Consider the following 19221-nt stretch of genomic DNA (forward strand, 5'->3'; position numbering starts at 1 on the left):
AAGAAATCCTATCATTGGCCACAGAATGCAGTCCTGAAGAACAGCTTGAGAGCAGGCCCTTAACATTAGATCCATAAAGGTAGGATTCTACCAGAGAAGAATTATGAAAAGGTGCCCTGGAGACTGTTAAGCACATAGTAGCAGTGTTAAGGTTGCAAGCTGGAAAGACATACACTGAAAGGCATAACAATGTACTGAAGATATAGCACATGTCGTACATACATGTGCCACATATGAATTCAAAGTACTTATGGAAGAGTTCCAAAATTTTTGAAAGAACAGAGCTTCGAACTAACCAACCAGACATGGGCGTGGCTGACATGGGGCTAATTATAACTGTGAGATCTAGCAGTTCTACAGTAACATAGGAAAGATGGAGTATGAGAACACTGAGAACTATCAGAGGCTGCTGGACCAGCTGGAGTAGAAATTGAAAGTAAAGCTGCCCAAAAGTAAAATGAGTATTGGGGGTTTAACTCGAGTATTTGCGAAAGGGGGGGGGGGGGGGGGGGGGGGATAAATGCAGCAATCAGTTTACTTTCTAAGCAATAACTAAATGACAACAATGACAAAAACTGACAAAACATGCATGATACATTTAAAATGTTTTCTTCCATTCTACTTCCCTTTATTACCCCTTTCCTCAAATAAATCACCCCATTTATTTATTTACTTACAAATGTGTGTATGTATTTATTTATTTTTATTTATACAGTTTCCACTTCAGAATATGCCTTGATGTATTTTGTAACTATTTAACTGAATACAGAAAGCTTGATTTTAATTATTTTCTTATTGGTATTTATTCTGTCAATTTATTTTTTGTTCTATAAATGTCTTTCAGAATGGATACAGAATATATCCATAACTGAAATGCAGTTATGGAGCTTTATATGCCTATCATGAACCAAGCAAACATTGTGGTACGAACAATGTGGTTTGTGTATAATAATCATGGATTACTACAACAATACTCTCACAGATACTTTTGTAGCAGGCTGCTAGATTACAAATAGCGTGTTTCATTTGAACAGTTTGTAAAGCAGCTGTGAAGCTGCATGAACCCTTAGCCATGAGTACAGAAAGTAAAGTTCCAGTCAAAATAAAATCATCTGACATGACAGTCATCGTAAAACTATGATAATCTTAATAACAGATAACTGTTACAAGAAGCATATTTGCATTACTGTTTTGTGTTAAAATCCATGTATTGTGTGATCCTGATGTTCTTTAAACCTTCATGCTATAATTCCCTTCATACATTAACACCAGATTTATGCCTTTCAGGGTGTAATGCACTTTAGCAGCATTGCAGGCATTCAGATGTATTTATCATTATTCACCATTAGTTCTTATTAAAGCTAAATTTCAACCACTTTTGTTTGGAGGTAAATTAAATTTCTTTGTGAATGAGTGGCACAGTCACTCATTTTACTTTAACTTTACTTTACTATTAAAGTACAAAGGAAGAACACGGGCTAAAAGGGACAAATTTAAATTGCTAGACATAAACCTAGAATTTTAAACTGTTAAACTGAGTCGACATATTAATTCAACTCTGATAAGAAAACACATTAATAAAAAAAAAAAGAACACATTATGGTCATTAATGAATCAATTACTTACAACTTTCTATCTCAAGTGTGCAGTTTTGCTCATCCAGTGGATACCTTCTCAGGTCCATCATACAAGCAGCAGTGGTAGTTATCCTGAAAAGAAATCACAGCAAAATTAGAGAGCAAACTCTATTTTTTAACAGGGTAACTACAGCAGGGACTAGACAAAGATATATAATATAGATGCTGTTAGTTGTGAGAATCAACTTTTTGTTTTGTTTTGTTTTTCTTTTAATTGCCTCATTTTATTTACTTTTAATTTATTTTCTAAACAGTTTTGATGACCATTTGCTAGCTGCATGGCACTGAGTAACTGAACAAAATCCAAATCTTGTAAAAATAAAATAATACATAAATAAATAACCCTAAATTATTATTATTATTTTTTTTTAAAGACTGGAACGGTGGTAGTGGTGGGAACTCCACTGGGCATTATAGGTGAATAGCTAATCCTTATGTCCCAATTCTAGCTTTGTTTGGATAATCCTGTGGGTTCTCTGTTAGGTTTCACCTGGGATATGAATCACTGTGGGGTTTATTCTCTGTGAGACAGTGGTGACAGCAGCAGAAGAGAGAGATATACTGTAAAAGTCAAAATGAATGTAATAATGCCTTAAAATGCCATATGGGATCAAATTAACCTTATTGAAAACTTTGACTTTGTAGGTCAGTATTATTGTGTGAATAAAATGATGATGATGTTAGTGTAACTGGAATCAGCACAATAAATAAAAAATTTCAGACTGAAAGATCAATATTATACTTTCATTTGTTTACTTATAGCAGTTACAAAAAATGTCATATAACTTAAATAAGTATGATGTTACGTTAGTGTCAGAGTTTTATTTAAGTGTGCACTCGTCTTGTCAGACATCACCTTTTCATGAACATTACTGTTTATTGTGAGATGCTGCACAGACAAACAAAAATGACATAAATTGTACAAAGCTATTCTTTTAATAATTAAAAGAAGAATCTAAGTTCCTTTGAATATTAAACAAGGAAATATCTTTATTATAGCATTATTACAGCATGGTACTGATGGGTTAACACTCCTAACATACAGCTATATAAAAACCTCAAATATCTGAGTTGTTCAGTTAATACATTCCATTAAAAAAGTACTTTAAATGACATTTTCACATAATTTCCTGTTTCCAAGCTTAAATGGGACTTGGCTTTCAAATATAGCACCTGATGTGCCACAAATGAACACTTCATGACTCCATGGAGCATGCGAACATCAATAAAATGATAGATTATTATCTTCATGGGAAATGGTAAAGATAGATAAAACAGCTTGGGGGGAAAAGAGAAATGTTAGATTACTGCCCCCCAAGGCTTAACTTATCCTTTCCCTTTAGCATAATAATTCAAATGTGAAAATATGTCATGACTTCAAATGAGGGATGAGAGGCAATCTAAATAGAATCTTGGTGTTTTTTTTCTTTGTTTGTTTTGTTTAACATTTTTTATTAGATGGTATTTCTATGTTTCATGTTTTACTAAAAAGACACTCGAGGAATTGATCTCAGCAATATGTCAAGACCCTCTTTGACCACATAACTCTGACTCTTTTGATGTGAACCACAATCAGGAGCATATAGAGCTTTATAGTTCCACTACACATACTATTCTGATTTCTGACTTGCTGTTTTTTATAGCTATTAATACTATTTAATGCTTTAGTTTGTTATAGTTACTCCACAGTGTCGCATTCACCTAACACATGAAAGCTTTGAGACCAGGAGGAGACACAAATTTCTTTGGGGTTGCATCAGGAGAGGCATTTAGTGTAAAAAAAAAAAAGAAAGAGGAAAAGAAAAAGAAAAAGTAGAGTTAGCTAAATTGGGCATGTTAAAACAACCACTGTGTTAACCCTTTGTGAATAACAGAGCAACCTAAAGCAGTTTCTATCTTAATTTCTTGTCATGGATTATGAGAAATTAACCAAAGAAATGTACTGCTGTGGTAAATGTGCTTATATGTGTAAACAACCCTGGTCAAAGAACCAGAGCTTACTGTTTTACTACTTCTATCCTATCATATTCTGTGGATACTGTATCTATCACCATAAAGGCATTCAGCCTTTCAGTCAATATCAAAACAAATAGGCAGCAAGGGATAATAAGGGATAATAACAGAAGGCAACCATGAGTCAATAGATAAGGTTATGTTGTCCATCAGACTTTGTGAAAGGAACATAAGGATGAGGCTGTGAGTAATAGGCTGCCATTCTTTCCTTGACTCTGGTCTTGTGTGAGAACTTCACTCCCACTGAGGGAGTTGCCACAGAGCAGCACAGCATGGTGGGTAATCGTCTAGGCACACCTGACAACATAGATAAATTTGTGCCAGAGGAGAGGCTCATCTTGAGTCCAATCCTCTGTTACACAGCAGAGATAACCATGCTTGTGTGCCTCTGTGCCTCTTTCGCTTTCTTTGTTCTATCTCTCTTTTACTATGCCATTATTCAAACAGCCACTATAATGCCAATACATTTATATTCATAAATTACAAACACCTACTATACAAACACAGAAAGATTAATGGACATTCAAATTAAGGATATAATCAAAGTCAAAGTCAACTTTATTTGTCGATTCTGCCACATGTACAGGACATACGGAGAATAGAAATTGCGTTACTCTTCAATCCCTAGATAAATAGCAAATGAACATTTAAATATATTTAAATATAAAAGTGATTAAAAAATGCAAGTAAAATAATTAAAAAGTAAAAATTTAAATAAATACAATTTTACATATAACAAGAAAGCTATATAATATACAATATAATGGGTAAGTGACATTGAGTGTAAACCAGGCAGAGTAGTGCAAATAGGCAAATAGTGCAAATGGAGATTTAGTAATGTACGGTAAGAGAAAGTGTAACAACAAAGTCTTATGAGGTAATGGCAGTCCAATGCTCCACAAAGTGACTGGTAACTGGTGCAGGCCAGTGAGTGAGTCAGAGAGTGTGTGTGTTTGTGTGTGTGTGACAGAGTTCAGTGAGACCGTGGAGGAGAGAGGGGAGAGGGGGCAGAATCAACATTACATGATATTATTTGTAAGCAAAGATTTGGAAACAATTATGCACCAGCGTTACAAGATTTTACTAACACCTAAAAGGCATCCCATAGTCTGTGTCTATGGCAAATATATTAAAACAAAATCCAATAACTGACAACATGTCTGCAAAGAAGCTAACAGCGGAATTGGAGACAATATTCTCCTTTTATGCTCCACTTGCTGGATTATGGGACGTTTTAAAAAAGGAGACCTAAAACTTATCCCTGCCTCACTTAAACTGAGCATCCATCACATCAGTTATTCTTCTGTGGCCCACTTCCTACCATGGAGAGGGGAATAGGATCTTTTAGGAGACTACTTAGTTCAAACACCTTGTTAACTTCAGCATGTCTCACCTATTGGATAAAGTTTATTGACAACTTCAGTTTATTCTGGAACTGTAAAGATCACTCCAAGATACTTGCTGCCAATCTATGTCCTGCTCTTGGAACATCTAATACTAATTAAACTCTGTGAATAATTCAATTAAATTTTATTTATATAGCGCCAAATCACAACAACAGTCGCCTCAAGTCGCAACAAGGACAGAATACATAGGCAGGACACCATACATAGTCAGACAGAATATGCTCCTTCCTCCTTAACTAACTCCATCCACCCTATTATCCAAAGCTTCCAGAGGATGTCCCTGTAACGACCTGCAGCCAAGCCACCTGGCTGTGACAGGTGGCTTGGCCTGAACTCACTCACTGGTCAACGTTCCACACTGAAGCTGAGCCAAATTGAAGATATATTACGCAGCAGTGGTTACACACATCACCAATCAGATGCGTATCATAGATGAGACAGACTCCATGCCACTTGTCTAAACAGTGATCCTATGTGGCAAGATCAAAAGCATTAACCAAGTGTACTCAGAGTGCACAGCTAATGCATTTAATTTATAAAGTAATATATTACAAAAAATGATCTTGATTTTATGTTTTTAACCCAAGCCTGGTTAAACGAACACAACAGTGCTATGATTACTTTTCAAAAATCTCCTCTGCGTTTCCATTTCATAGTTTCGACTATAAAAGGCAAAAAAAGGAGTGCGAATGGGCATTGTATACAATGCCAGTGACAAGCAGCTTTCATAAAGAAGATGAATTTAGAAGCTTTCCTGCTTCTAAAATCAGGTAAAACTGAGGTATTTGTACAAAAAAACAGTGGTAATGGTAAAAAACTGTGGTAGAAAACAAGGTGATGCCTACCAGTGTAAGTGTCTAACCAGACACTTGTTGCTCTCCTTTTGTGCAGGATCTCTCAAATTACAAAAACATCCTGTCTCAAAGTGATGCTGAAAAACTAGTTCATCCATTTATTGCTTCTAGGATATCTATTGTAATTCATTTATTATTATCATGTTGTTCTAAAACCTCCCTGCAATGCTTAAGTTACTCCAGAATGCTGCAGTACTGTCAGGGACTATAAAGACCATATACAGTGGGGCAAGAAAGTATTTAGTCAGCCATCGATTGTGCAAGTTCCCCCACTTAAAATGATGACAGAGGTCAGTAATTTGCACCAGAGGTACACTTCAACTGTGAGAGACAGAATGTGAAAAAAAAATCCATGAATCCACATGGTAGGATTTGTAAAGAATTTATTCATAAATTAGGGTGGAAAATAAGTATTTGGTCACCTCAAACAAGGAAAATCTCTGGCTCTCACAGACCTGTAACGTCTTCTGTAAGAAGCTTTTCTGTCCCCCACTCGTTACCTGTATGAATGGCACCTGTTTGAACTCATCATCTGTATAAAAGACACCTGTCCACAGCCTCAAACAGTCAGACTCCAAACTCCGCCATGGCCAAGACCAAAGAGCTTTCGAAGGACACCAGGAAAAGTATTGTAGACCTGCACCAGACTGGGAAGAGTGAATCTACAATAGGCAAGCAGCTTGGTGTGAAAAAATCAACTGTGGGAGCAATCATCAGAAAATGGAAGACATACAAGACCACTGATAATCTCCCTCGATCTGGGGCTCCACGCAAGATCTCATCCCGTGGGGTCAAAATGATCATGAGAACGGTGAGCAAAGATCCCAGAACCACACGGGGGGACCTGGTGAATGACCTGCAGAGAGCTGGGACCAAAGTAACAAAGGTCACCATCAGTAACACACTACAACGGCAGGGAATCAAATCCCGCAGTGCCAGACGTGTTCCGCTGCTGAAGCCAGTGCATGTCCAGGCCCGTCTGAAGTTTGCCAGAGAGCACATGGATGATACAGCAGAGGATTGGGAGAATGTCATGTGGTCAGATGAAACCAAAGTAGAACTTTTTGGTATAAACTCAACTCGTCGTGTTTGGAGGAAGAAGAATACTGAGTTGCATCCCAAGAACACCATACCTACTGTGAAGCATGGGGGTGGAAACATCATGCCAAGGGGACAGGACGACTGATCCGTGTTAAGGACAGAATGAATGGGGCCATGTATCGTGAGATTTTGAGCCAAAACCTCCTTCCATCAGTGAGAACTTTGAAGATGAAACGAGGCTGGGTCTTCCAACATGACAATGATCCAAAACACACTGCCCGGGCAACAAAGGAGTGGCTCCGTAAGAAGCATTTGAAAGTCCTGGAGTGGCCTAGCCAGTCTCCAGACCTCAACCCCATAGAAAATCTGTGGCGGGAGTTGAAAGTCCGTGTTGCTCGGCGACAGCCCCAAAACATCACTGCTCTCGAGAAGATCTGCATGGAGGAATGGGCCAAAATACCAGCTACTGTGTGTGCAAACCTGGTAAAGACCTATAGTAAACGTTTGACCTCTGTTATTGCCAACAAAGGTTATGTTACAAAGTATTGAGTTGTATTTTTACAAATCTGTGTTTGTATTTAATCATTAGTTATTATTAAACTCTCTTCCACTCCCTTCTTTTCTCCTCTCTCTTTCTCTCCCCTCACCAACAATAGATTGTGGTGAATGGCTGCCCTTTCTGAGCCGAGTTCTTCCAGAGTTTTTTTTTCCTATCAAAAGGAAGTTTTTCCTTCCCAGTGTCCCCAAGTGCTTGTTCGTAGGGATTGTGTGATTGCTTGTCTTTCTGATATTGCAGGGTTTTTACCTTACAATATAAAGAATCTTGAGGTGACTGCTTTTGTGTTTATGGTAACGTATACGTAAAATTAGGGCTGTTCAATATAACGATATATATCAGATGGCGATATGAAAACGTCTATCGTTTCATATTACGCTATTGTTTGTTTCGTGGAGTCGCAAAATAAACTGTTTACGGCAATATTTTTCATCGTTTTGATGGTCACTGTAGAATTTCTTAAAGTTCTCTCTTTCTCTTATACTTAATATAATCACCCTACGGACGGACAAGCGACTGTTTTTATGCGTTGTCGTTAGCAACAATGACGGTAAAACCATCGCGTGGCTCTGCCGTCTGCTTGTTTATTTTCCACATAAACCTTTCACAATAAAGCTGAAGATCCTGTTGAGATTTTTCAAAATAAACCAAATCACGTGAAATAGTATGCACAGTGTTTACAGACGAGAAGCTAAAAAGAGCCATCAGGTAAAAAAAAATACTCAGAGAAAACTGCAGCTGTTTCAACTTATGTAACACTCGACTCCAGGTACACGACGCCCAGCTTAAAACACTTTACGGAAGTAGAGCTGCCGAGATTCACAGAATTTACAGAAAATGTAAAATTTTTGTGATCTATATACCGGTATCGTTGTCGGCACAATAAATGTCTTATATTGGGATATGAGATTTTGGTCATATCGCAATGCCCTACGTAAAATTAAATTGAATTGAACAGTACCGAATCTGAACAAACAACACTTAAATGTGGAGTTCCTCAAGGGTCCATTCTTGGACCTCCACCATTTAACGTACAGTATGCATGTTCCCTGTTGTTCAGATTACATAATATTATAATTTCCTATCATTGTTAGCCAGAATATACACAAAGAAAAAGAAAGTCTCTGCCAATAGAAAGTGTGACACTTAAATCTTGAAATCGTGGAGTCATTGGTTCACCTAATTTTCACAGCCACATAGCGACAATTACAGTCTCAGGCTTTTCCCAGCTTTTCCCCAGCTTTTTCCCATTTAAAGCAAATACAAAAAAAAAAGTAGGAGATTACTTAATGTTACTTATAATTTCAATATTAATATTACACATTACTATTACTTTACAGGTATAGTAAAATAAGATCAGACAGCTCTTATGATAAACTTAAGTATTACTTTTTAAATATTTTTGCTAAGAAAAAGAAATGTTGTAATTTACTTAGTTATTCAAAAAATGGAGGTAAAATAATAAAAACAAAGCCATAGAAAGAATATTTTAGGACAGAGGATGTGAAGAGAGACAGTGAGCAGTCTATCATAACATTTCCTTCTAATGCCAGTAAAGAAGTTCAAAGGGAAGAGTTCTAACATTAACATGCTGTTTCATATTACACACCTCAGGGATTACCACCCCACAGAGTGTGACGGTGAGGTTGTTTGAGCCTAAGAGGTTTAGATAGATTCTCCTTTTCTTTCTCTCTTGTCCCCTGTCTTTGTCAGCATTTATTTCACACTGATGGATTTACTGCTGGTGATGGGGCACTGTGGCTTCCATGTGTTTAACCAAGGAGTAAATTGCCGGTTACTTTTCGGCAACTTTCTGATCTCTGTGTCAAGTCGGAGTCACCGGTGTAGAACTCAGAGCACAAGCCTCTGGCAGGGCTTTTAGAAAACATAAATGTTATGCATGTTTGTATGAGGTAATGTGTGAGCATGTTACGTAGCTGTTACACTGTAGAAGTGTGCATCAGATTGCCTATGTTTACTGCTGTCTTGCTCTCCATTTACCCTCTCATTTCCCCCAGTTGTTCCATCCATTAAATGATGCAAAGCCACATTTTTCAGTCTGCTTACACTCCCTGGTTGCTAAAAAAAAAAAACATTCCCTGAAAAAGCTGCCAACCACACTAAGTCCCATATGTTGCATCACCTGCAGTGACCCTCCATATTTTTCAAGCTGTGCTCAGAGATTGGCTTGCTGGATTGATCTAACTTGTGAGGTCAAATCAGGGCCAAGTAGCTTTAAGGGAAGAGACTGGATTTCAGGCCAAAGAAATGTGCGGGCTGTTGGTCACAATCACAATAAATATGAGTGATTAATGCGTTGCAATGATTTACTTTTGTTTTTTACTTAAATATTCTCAGTCACTTATTTGTACTCAATTTATGCTGGTCTTAGTTTATAGTAGTTGCAACAGAAACATTTGAACTTTTACAGTCAAAAACATAACAAATAATTAATTGTACAAAAACATTATAATTTAGTACAGTTAAATTATACATACATAAAAAAATAGTAGGACTCAGAGAAGTAGGTCCCTTTTATTTGGGGTTTTCAGTGAAAAATATCGTAAATGTTCCTTGCACTGTACTTGGAAAGGAGTACCCCTGCATAATTGTAGTCTAGCCATTTTCTGTGATTATAAACAAAATACTCCACTCTGATTGCTGGCAGAGCTCAGAGCTCATTGAAACAGTGAATGTGCTGTGCACCAGAGCTGCATTATTTGATATTTAAGATAATGACAGCATTTAGAGAGTCATCATTCCCCATAGCCAGCTGCTTTCCACCCACTGTTGTCCATGAAAATATAGTAAGTAGGATGCTCTAGGTAAAACATTAACATTTAATCTTAATATTCAAAGACATTTTTTTGTTAATTCTCAATCAGGCATTAGTTGTGTATGCTAAGAGCTCTCCTAAAGCTGGGTTTAAAGGTGGGTATTTTTCAGTGATAAACACCCTATCTACCAACAAATACTCCCTATATATAACAAAGACAAAACACCAACTCTTGTTTTGGTTTCTCAGCCCAAAAATGCTTGCAGTCTTATTATTTTATATTTGCTTTTGCACAGGTAATATTTGCCCTGGAGTCAATTTTAGCTTTTTGCTTTTCTTGAAAGCAGCAACAATTGTGGGTTTAGTTCTAAAACATCTGCAGATGCTACATTTAATTATATTTTCAAAACATTTTTCTTTGTGACAGTACATCTTCCCGAAACACCACAGGTCACTGAACATGGTTGTAGGGATATTTATTTTTGTCATCCTGTAACTTCATATGCCAAAACTGCAGAAGTCCCTGCACCTGGCTTGTTTTCATCTAGAAATAAATCTTTTAAAAGCCTTTATAAAGCCTGAAATTGCTGTTTTATCTTTATGCGCCTATAATAACAAAATAGCCAAAATTTATTAATCTGTCACGGGTTTTGTTAGATATATGATGGACTTAGTTCAGACTGCTTCCAGTCTAACCTAAATCTAATCTTTTGAATTGCATCCACCTATCCATTTTTCTAAACCATTTATCCAAATAGAGCTGTAGAGATAGAGGGCACGTTCTAGAGAAGCTGATAGTCCATCGTGCCACTATGTTTTCGTCCTGATTTTATTATGCATTATTGTTACATTTTTTCATTCAAATATTTTTAATTGATGTCAGACTACAAGAATTTCCATTTGCATGAATTTCATCTTAATGCATGCTTGTGTCTACACATTTTTGTAGTCTAATTGAATTTATTAACATAATAAATTGAATAACTGCACAGCTTTAGTAGGTCTTCAGTGGGCATTAATATGCTGTATCTGCATGTGCTGTGTGGATTTATGAGCACTCACTGACCTGCACAAGATTCCATGACCCAATTTAGGATTTGCAAAAATCTGGTCATCCTACTTACATGATATTGAGTGTCAAAGGTGATGGATTTCTTCCCCCAATTTCAGTCTAATCCTACTCCATCCAAAGTAATATTTGCACTTTGTGTCAAGTTCTTCAGTGGATGGGAAACGTTCAAACCCATATTTCGTGTGATTATGGATTTTTTTTCCATTTGGATATTGCATCAGTGTGTTGATAGCTGTTCATTTTACATTTAACTTGGATGACCTGACACAAGAATGATTTGTACTATTTGAGTTCTATCTCAGTATAATCTGACCTTCACAATCTGCTACTGCCTCGAGCTTTCTTCTGTTGGGTTTTGTTCACTTTAGACATTCTAGACATGAAGCACTTTGGCTTTGAAGCAACAGAGACTTTTTGGCTGCTGCTCGATCCATCAAAGTTTAAATCTGGTAGGTGTCCATTATATGAAAAGTTTATTGAACTGTGTGCAAGATAAGACAGTATAAATGAGAAATATATCAGTCCAAAACTGTTAAATACAAATGAATTAAAAACAAACAAAGGAAAACATTTCCTCCCAATTATAAAGGAAAGGTTTGTCAATTAAAATATTTTTATTATTCTTACACTACACTTTTAAAAGATTACTAGTGATATATTTTGCAAATATAGCTTGCTCTGCATAATTAATCAAGCAATTGATAGTATATGATGGGCAAACAAAACAATAATAACCTAAGAAGTGTAGCTAAGTGAACCCTATGATCAGGCCATTGAAATTTGCTGATGATACAGTGCTCATAATTATCACTTCATCTGCCAAAAGAAGGAGGAGAAGTGGATTATCTGATGGTGCAGCTCTAACAACTTGCAGTTAAACATGCTTGGAGACACTGGGCTGCAATCCGTACTGACCACTCAAGCACACAAATTATTGAATAAATAATTAAAAAACAAAACAAAAACCCTACCAGCAGAAACTCAAAGCATTTTAAAATTATATTGGGTTTATTCTTGGCTCTTTGATCAATTTGCTATTTAATTCTTCAACCATGCTTCAAAAAATTTGAAAAGGAGAATTCTCTCCAGCCTTTGTGCACCTTCAGGGTCAGGGAACATACAGGTAAAGTCATCCTGACCCCGAACATCTCTAGACAACCTTTTTGAGCTATCTCCCTAGCTGAAAAGAACAAATGATTTTGTTGATTTTCTTTCATGATTGGCCACGTGATTGGATTGTTAAAGTGGAGATCCTCTATAATGCAATGTGGCATAACATTTGAAAAAATCTTATAAAATTTAGAGTATTTATAGACAAATTCACAAATAGAACAATACATCTCTAAAGCTTGTGTATGTTGTTTTTTTTATCCCATTTTCTTTCATTTTCCCTTTTTTGCATGAGAGCTTTGGATTTCTTCCATGAAAATTGACTGTTGATTATTCTGATTTTAGCACAAGACAATGTATTATTTAGAATTTTCCACATAGTGCTTTCTTCTTCCATTTCTTCATCTCAGAAAAAATGTCTTATTCTTCCTTCTCCATCCTCTTTATCCAACAACAGCAATGAAGAGTATCACAGAAAAATATAATAGCAAGATTCCATTTTAATCCTCTTCTTAACACATCTCTCATCCTTTGTCTTGTGCTCTCTCAATCTCTATTAAATTTCACCGTCCCAGAGCAGATCCGGTTCATCGTCATGGTAGCCATTAAAGTGTTATGATTTTCAATAACATTTTATAGACTTTGGGCATAAGAGGCCTATTTACAAAATGAAATGATGAGACATCAGTGAGGAGTAAGAAACGCATGGTCATCATGTTAACTCAGAGAGGTTGAAACTCAGTGGAATGATCAATCAATTTATATAGTGCAACTAGGATTTCTGCTTCGGGTCTCTGGGAAAGAGCTAGGTTATGTCATATTATCATATCAAATACCTGCATGGAGGAAAACCATTGAGATATTTAAAGTAGTTGCCCTCCTAAAAGTTTGTTTTAAAAAACGTTGCAAAAGTTGTGGTGTTTTTTAGGTAGAGAAGTATCTTGCTGAATGTGTACAGCATCGTTGTCAGCAAAAATTACCAATCATACTTCATAATTTGTCACCTAATGCTCTTTGATTTTCAGTAGGTTAAATAAATTTAATGGCTTAAATATTTAATCATCTCACAGTGTTAGTCAACCCCATCAAAATTACTTTGATCGTGAAAATGTTTAACTATTGTTAGGAAGAAAAAGTAATCTAACATCATTTGTGCAAATCTAGTTGACATGTAGTAACATTGGGGTAACGGGAAAAAAAACCCCAATGTGCTCAGAAAGGTGTAGCTGGCAAGGCAACAACAGAAACGGTTTTATTAGCAGTGGTACTGAAGAACAAGATCTAAACTAACTGAAATGACATTTACAGAGTTCAGTGTGCTGTAGCTGACTATCTAATCAGCCTTCAAATGAGCAATGTTAGTACTGAACGTCCCTGGATCTCGAAAGAAACAAAAAAGTAATTTAATTTCAGATGAACTTTCAAGGCTTTACACCTACAGCTATTCTAAGTACATCTGCTTTTTATACTTGGTGGTGAGGTAAATTATGCAGAGAGCATGCAAAAGACTTGAATTTAGTGTTACACAAGCCTTTAGTGAGGCTTGGCTTGGTGATGTGCAGACGTCTTTTAAATGAGGACACAAGTAGGTCACTTCCTCAACATTATCATTTTTGCTTAGGGGGAATGTTGCACCTCCCATCAGTAGTTTTCTTCATCTGGCTCTAATGAGCTAATTACTGACTTGGTCCAGTGCAGCAATGGTTGTCTCACTGTTACCTCACCTGCAAGATTTTCTTTTTTCCAGGATGTTTTCAAGATGTTTAAAATAGAAAGTATGCTGACAAGGATTAAGTATGAATTGTTTGACAACATGAAGTAAAAGAGAACACAATTCTTGTGCAACATGTTTGTCATTATTTGTTACCAAGGTCATGCAGCATTTGTGCATATAACATTTTAGTTCTTGTTCTTGTGTTGACAAAAATGTTATTTTAAGAGATTAAAATCTCACCTTAGACCATATAATACGGTGCCATCTGGGTGCAGTCGGATCATTCTGTTTTTTACTGTGACACCATGGACAAACGATTTCTTGTCGTTGAGGAAATAGGTGTCAGGCACCCAGAGCTGGTCAGCGACCCGGTTATCTAAGGTCAGGTTGAGGGGGATGTCAGAGTAGGACAGCCGCTTGTCTCGCCATGCCTGCTGGAAGTACATTGTCAATGTGTAGTCCTGCAAGTGCACAAAGATGGGCAAAGGAGGACAGAGAAAAGAAAAGAGCAAGAAAATAGAGGGTAAAGATAAAATGGTAGGAAAGGAGTTGGGGAAGCATGGAGGAAAGATGAATAAAACAGAGAGATGGAGAAAAACAACAGAAGAGGTGGTTACTTCCCCCCAAAAAACAAGCATTTTACACAGCTGGTCTGTAAGACTTTTCTTATGCAAACTCCTAGATTAGACCAGACTAGACAGGCTTCAATATTGGATGAAGTTCACTTTAAAGCAAATGAAATAGTAGCACTACAGGCCAAAAAACCCTCAGTACAAAGCAACTGGGAATTCCTTCTGTTCATAGAAACATGAGGTTAAGACAGATAGTGTGAAAGAGTGTGTATGTGTCAGAGAGAGGAAGAGAGCGAGGGAGAAAGATGGCTCGTGTTTGGTGTGTAAGTGTGTGTATGTTTTTGTCAGTATGGCTGTGGAGTATAGCACATGTCAGTGGCATGTCCAGTTGGTTTAATGCGAGTGTTTGTGTATTTTTGACTCATGTGACTCATACATAGAAGAGAGAGAGAAAGACAAAGCAAGAGAGACCGCATATTTGAGAAAACTCTAAATAACCTCCAAGCAACCTCAAAAAATAAGTTTTACCGAGTATTTCCTACATGCTCTATTTCCTTTGACAGTGGCTGTCTTTCTGGGATTAAGAACTGTTTGGGTTTGCTGTGTTGTGCTTGCATAACATATTCACCCATCTACTGTTTGCTCAGCCCAAAAGTGGAACGCTAGATATCTCAGTCAAGTCAAATGAAGAAATGTATAGAAAGCGCACTCTCTCACAGAATGTATTCGAGTTGCAGAAATCACTAACAGGAAAGGATTTTGGCTTTTGCTTAATGTTCTCCTAAGACGTGGAAATCTAGAACCAACAGTAACTGTTAGTAATGAGACAGAGAGCTCACCTGCCTACCACACAACTAAGGGCTCAGCTTATCAAAGGAAAGCTGAGCTCTTCTTTAGTTCCAAATTTGTTAAAACCCTTAATAAATTCTATACATTTTGATCATTGTAGTTCTATGTGTGACCTGAATTAAGCTGAATGGTATTCCTTTTTTTTCTGCCACTGGCTTTTGGATTTGGGCAGTAGTTCTGCTGTGAAGCAATGTTTTGATAAGAGAGTTCCTGTTACAAGCATTCAAGGTTGAGGGTGCATGGAGTGCAATGCAAATTACTTCTGACTGTTTATTTCACTTTTGCAATTAGTGGGGTAATGTGCCAGGAAATGTACCACTGCAAAAACAACTACATTAGCAAACCTTAAAAAAAAAGATGATCAAATAAATCCCTCAAATCTACTATGTGAGCCAGGATGTTGACTGTGATCTTAGCATTTAAATTCAAAGAGCAGCAAGCACTGACTGTGATTTCTGTCACAGCTAATTTAGGCTTGCTATCACCTTGCTCTGTCTGTAAAATGTCATGACAATAATACAACATTACAGTAAATACTGACACCAACATTAAATCACACAGAACATGCAACTTGTAGGATGTTACTGAAAAAAAAAAGAGAAATGGTGATATGAGCTGCAGTTATGGAAGCACAATTTGCTCAATTTGTTTATTTCTGAATGCAATTGTTTATCACGAAGTTTGTATACAACACTGCACAGCATTGTCCACAGCTCAGTCTATTGAACTATTTATTTGTATTATTTAATCTTATATTTTTATATAGCTAACATTGCAGCTTCCTTCCACTTATGTTGTATTAAAGCTGACCTTGTGGCCTAGCAGGTGAATAAATGATCAAACTCTCTACACTAGCAAAACTGAACATGAGGATTTGTCAGTAAAAAACTGGTTTTGTCAAAATAAACCCATAAGTCATAGCGGTAGATGTGAAAAACATCTACTGCTGTAATAATACAGTATCATTCTATATTGTACTTTACAGTATAGAGCAGTAGTACAGTACTTTTGTGGTAGAAACTATGCTGTCAGTAACCGGCAATGAATATATGAATAAATGTACAAGGAAATCTGATCTACAGTGCACACATCACCTGAAACTCATAGAGCAGCTTAATAATTTATTTTTTAAAAAAATACAAGAAGTGTGATAAATTGCAAGAAAATTCCCTGTTGGTAAATCTGGGGCACGTTAAAAATAGTCAAGCCAGCAGTCAGATGCTCATGTAGCTTACTGCAGTAAGAAGCCTACCAATCATCCATGAAAAACTAAGTTAAACAAACTTGCTGTCTCAGGGAACTTTTTGTCATGACTGGCACATCCACTTCCTGGCAAAGAGGCTGAACATGCATTTTTGAGTATGCCTGTTGGCTACAGATCTGACATCCAACAGCACCTTGGGAACTAGAGGCTTGGATATCGACTGTATGGAGTCAGGAAAATGGGAGCAGCTTTCAGAGTAAAACCGCTGTCTGACTTAAATCGGTTTTGTCATGTTGTTGTTGTTTGTACCTTATTTGGCTTGGGTGCTGACAACCATGAGTTTGGGAACTGGGTTTTTCAAGACATAAACAGTAGAGTGGCAATACTAGCATCCAATACTATAATTAGACTTGGAATAGGAACAGAGTGACACTGGTAAATTTAGGGTCACACATAGTTTGGAATTGTGTAACCCATTTCATATAATTTCATTATAGTCTTTGTGCCATTTACATGGATTCATCCATATAATACCTTACTGGCAATAAATCAAGAATGTACATTATTTACTTAATTTATGATAAAAATAATAAAATAATAATAATGGGAAACCTTACTTCTGCATCTCCATTTAAAAGTTCATTAGGAGGCTTAATAACATGTTGGAAGACTTTTGGAAACAAGAGATGCTAAAACCCAACGTTAAAGAGACATTAAAATTAAAACAAATGTTTTATTGTGTCTTTTCAGTAAATAACTATAGTCATCTAATTTCTGGGTAGCCTCAGTCTTGCGCCAACAGATCCTTTACTGCACGTGCTGCCTTTGCAACATTTCTGTCCCGGATTGGAGGTTACGTAACAGCTCACACTCTGCTCTTTCTGCCATGCTATGCACCACAGCACGTGTGACTGAAGAGATGCTTGTTGAAATGTTCCCCTCCTATACTATCTCTGATGCCCTTATTAGACACAGCATCACACAAAAGCATTCATGTGATACATGGAACAATAGGAATGCTTTTGTACCTCTTCCTCACAAACACACAGATGTTTTTGTCTGGACACTGAAAATGACATTTCAATTATGTGTTGCACCTTTTTACAAATGTTCCCTGTAGAACTGCAGTTTGTACACAAGGGTCTGTTAATGTGTTGTAAATGTGTATGCTCTTCTTGTGGCATTACAGTCTTGACTAATAAAGGAATACAAGAAAAGAACCGTGATTTTTACCTACAACTCTCTACAAGTTTTCCATTCTTAAAGAATTCTTTGCACTACATAATAACTTTTTCGATCTTATGTTGCACTCACAGTTAGGTCCATATCTATTTGCACAATGACAATATTGTGGCCGACACACAGAGACGACACTGATGATACTTTCATCGTGATTTCTTTCACGCTCAAATTCAGAGCTCCAATGAACAGATGTTTCATCTGCATAGTCTGATCATTTAGGTATAGGACTCTGAACTGTTGGGATTATGTGTAAATTTGATTATAATTTGTAAACAGTTAATTCAATGCTTTTGATTTAAAGGTTAAAATTGTATCTTTTTGATTCAATATCCACTCCAATGGTGCACAGAGGCAACATCACAAAAAACAAAACAAAACTGTGCCACTGCCCAAAAACTTCATTTAAAGCCACAATTCCCACAAGGCAAAGTCCACTTTCTGAATTTGAAATACTCTTTAGAAATAGTGTAAAAAAATAAAGAAATAAAGGACAGCCTTGGTGGAAAAAGAAGGGTGTTAAATGGCCTGCGGTTTGGTTATTAAACTGAGTGAATGTTTCAGTTGTCATCCCTGAGAGCCTATTATTGCACACCGATCTGCTTGAGGAGGCTGTGGTTTGCTGAGCAGGACAGGCCCTGTGGAGGTGCCACTGTGGCTAGTTTACAGTGAACATAAAGCTCCCCTCAAAAACAGTTATAGTGCATCTCTCTTGTGGAGGAAAGAGGTTGTAAATCACCAGAATAACTGCAGCGGGTGTGTGCATGTAAGTGCAAGGGAGGCTGTCATAACAACAGTCATAATGAGCATCGGTATATAAACTATGCTGGAGAGAGATAGAGAGATGGAGAGAAATGAAAAAGGAGACAGAGTGAAGCAGGAAGAATGATATTGAATTTACGTGTGCAGAATATGCTGTGCTCCCACACTGTCAAAGAGGGGACAATGCGAAGTGATCATTAAATTTTCACACACAACCCTATGACATGATCCATTATATCTAATAACCAATATCCAATTCAGCAGGATGCTTTACACTCTGCAATAATTGTTTCTTTTTGGAAGGTTAAATATATTATTAGAGTTTTTTGGAACAACTAAAAAAAGAAATTCTATAATCTATAAGACAGTTGGTCAAACTGCTTTTGATTGCTTCTCTATAACATGTTGTTAGTAAG

General features: G+C 36.8%; 1 protein-coding gene across 1 annotated transcript in view; it reads right to left on the reverse strand.

The window, feature by feature from the left end:
* The window catches only part of gabrb2b (gamma-aminobutyric acid type A receptor subunit beta2b), a 64701-nt gene that overhangs the window by 22490 nt on the left and 22990 nt on the right, over positions 1–19221 (reverse strand). The window contains exons 4-5 of the mRNA XM_082547995.1: positions 14420–14640; positions 1627–1709 (exon numbers count right to left, since the gene is read on the reverse strand). Of these exons, the coding sequence (XP_082404121.1) occupies positions 1627–1709; positions 14420–14640 (304 nt within the window). The remainder of the gene's footprint in view (positions 1–1626; positions 1710–14419; positions 14641–19221) is intronic.

This window comes from Aulonocara stuartgranti, assembly GCF_965226115.1.
Source record: "Aulonocara stuartgranti genome assembly, chromosome: 10".
Classification (NCBI taxonomy): domain Eukaryota; kingdom Metazoa; phylum Chordata; class Actinopteri; order Cichliformes; family Cichlidae; genus Aulonocara; species Aulonocara stuartgranti.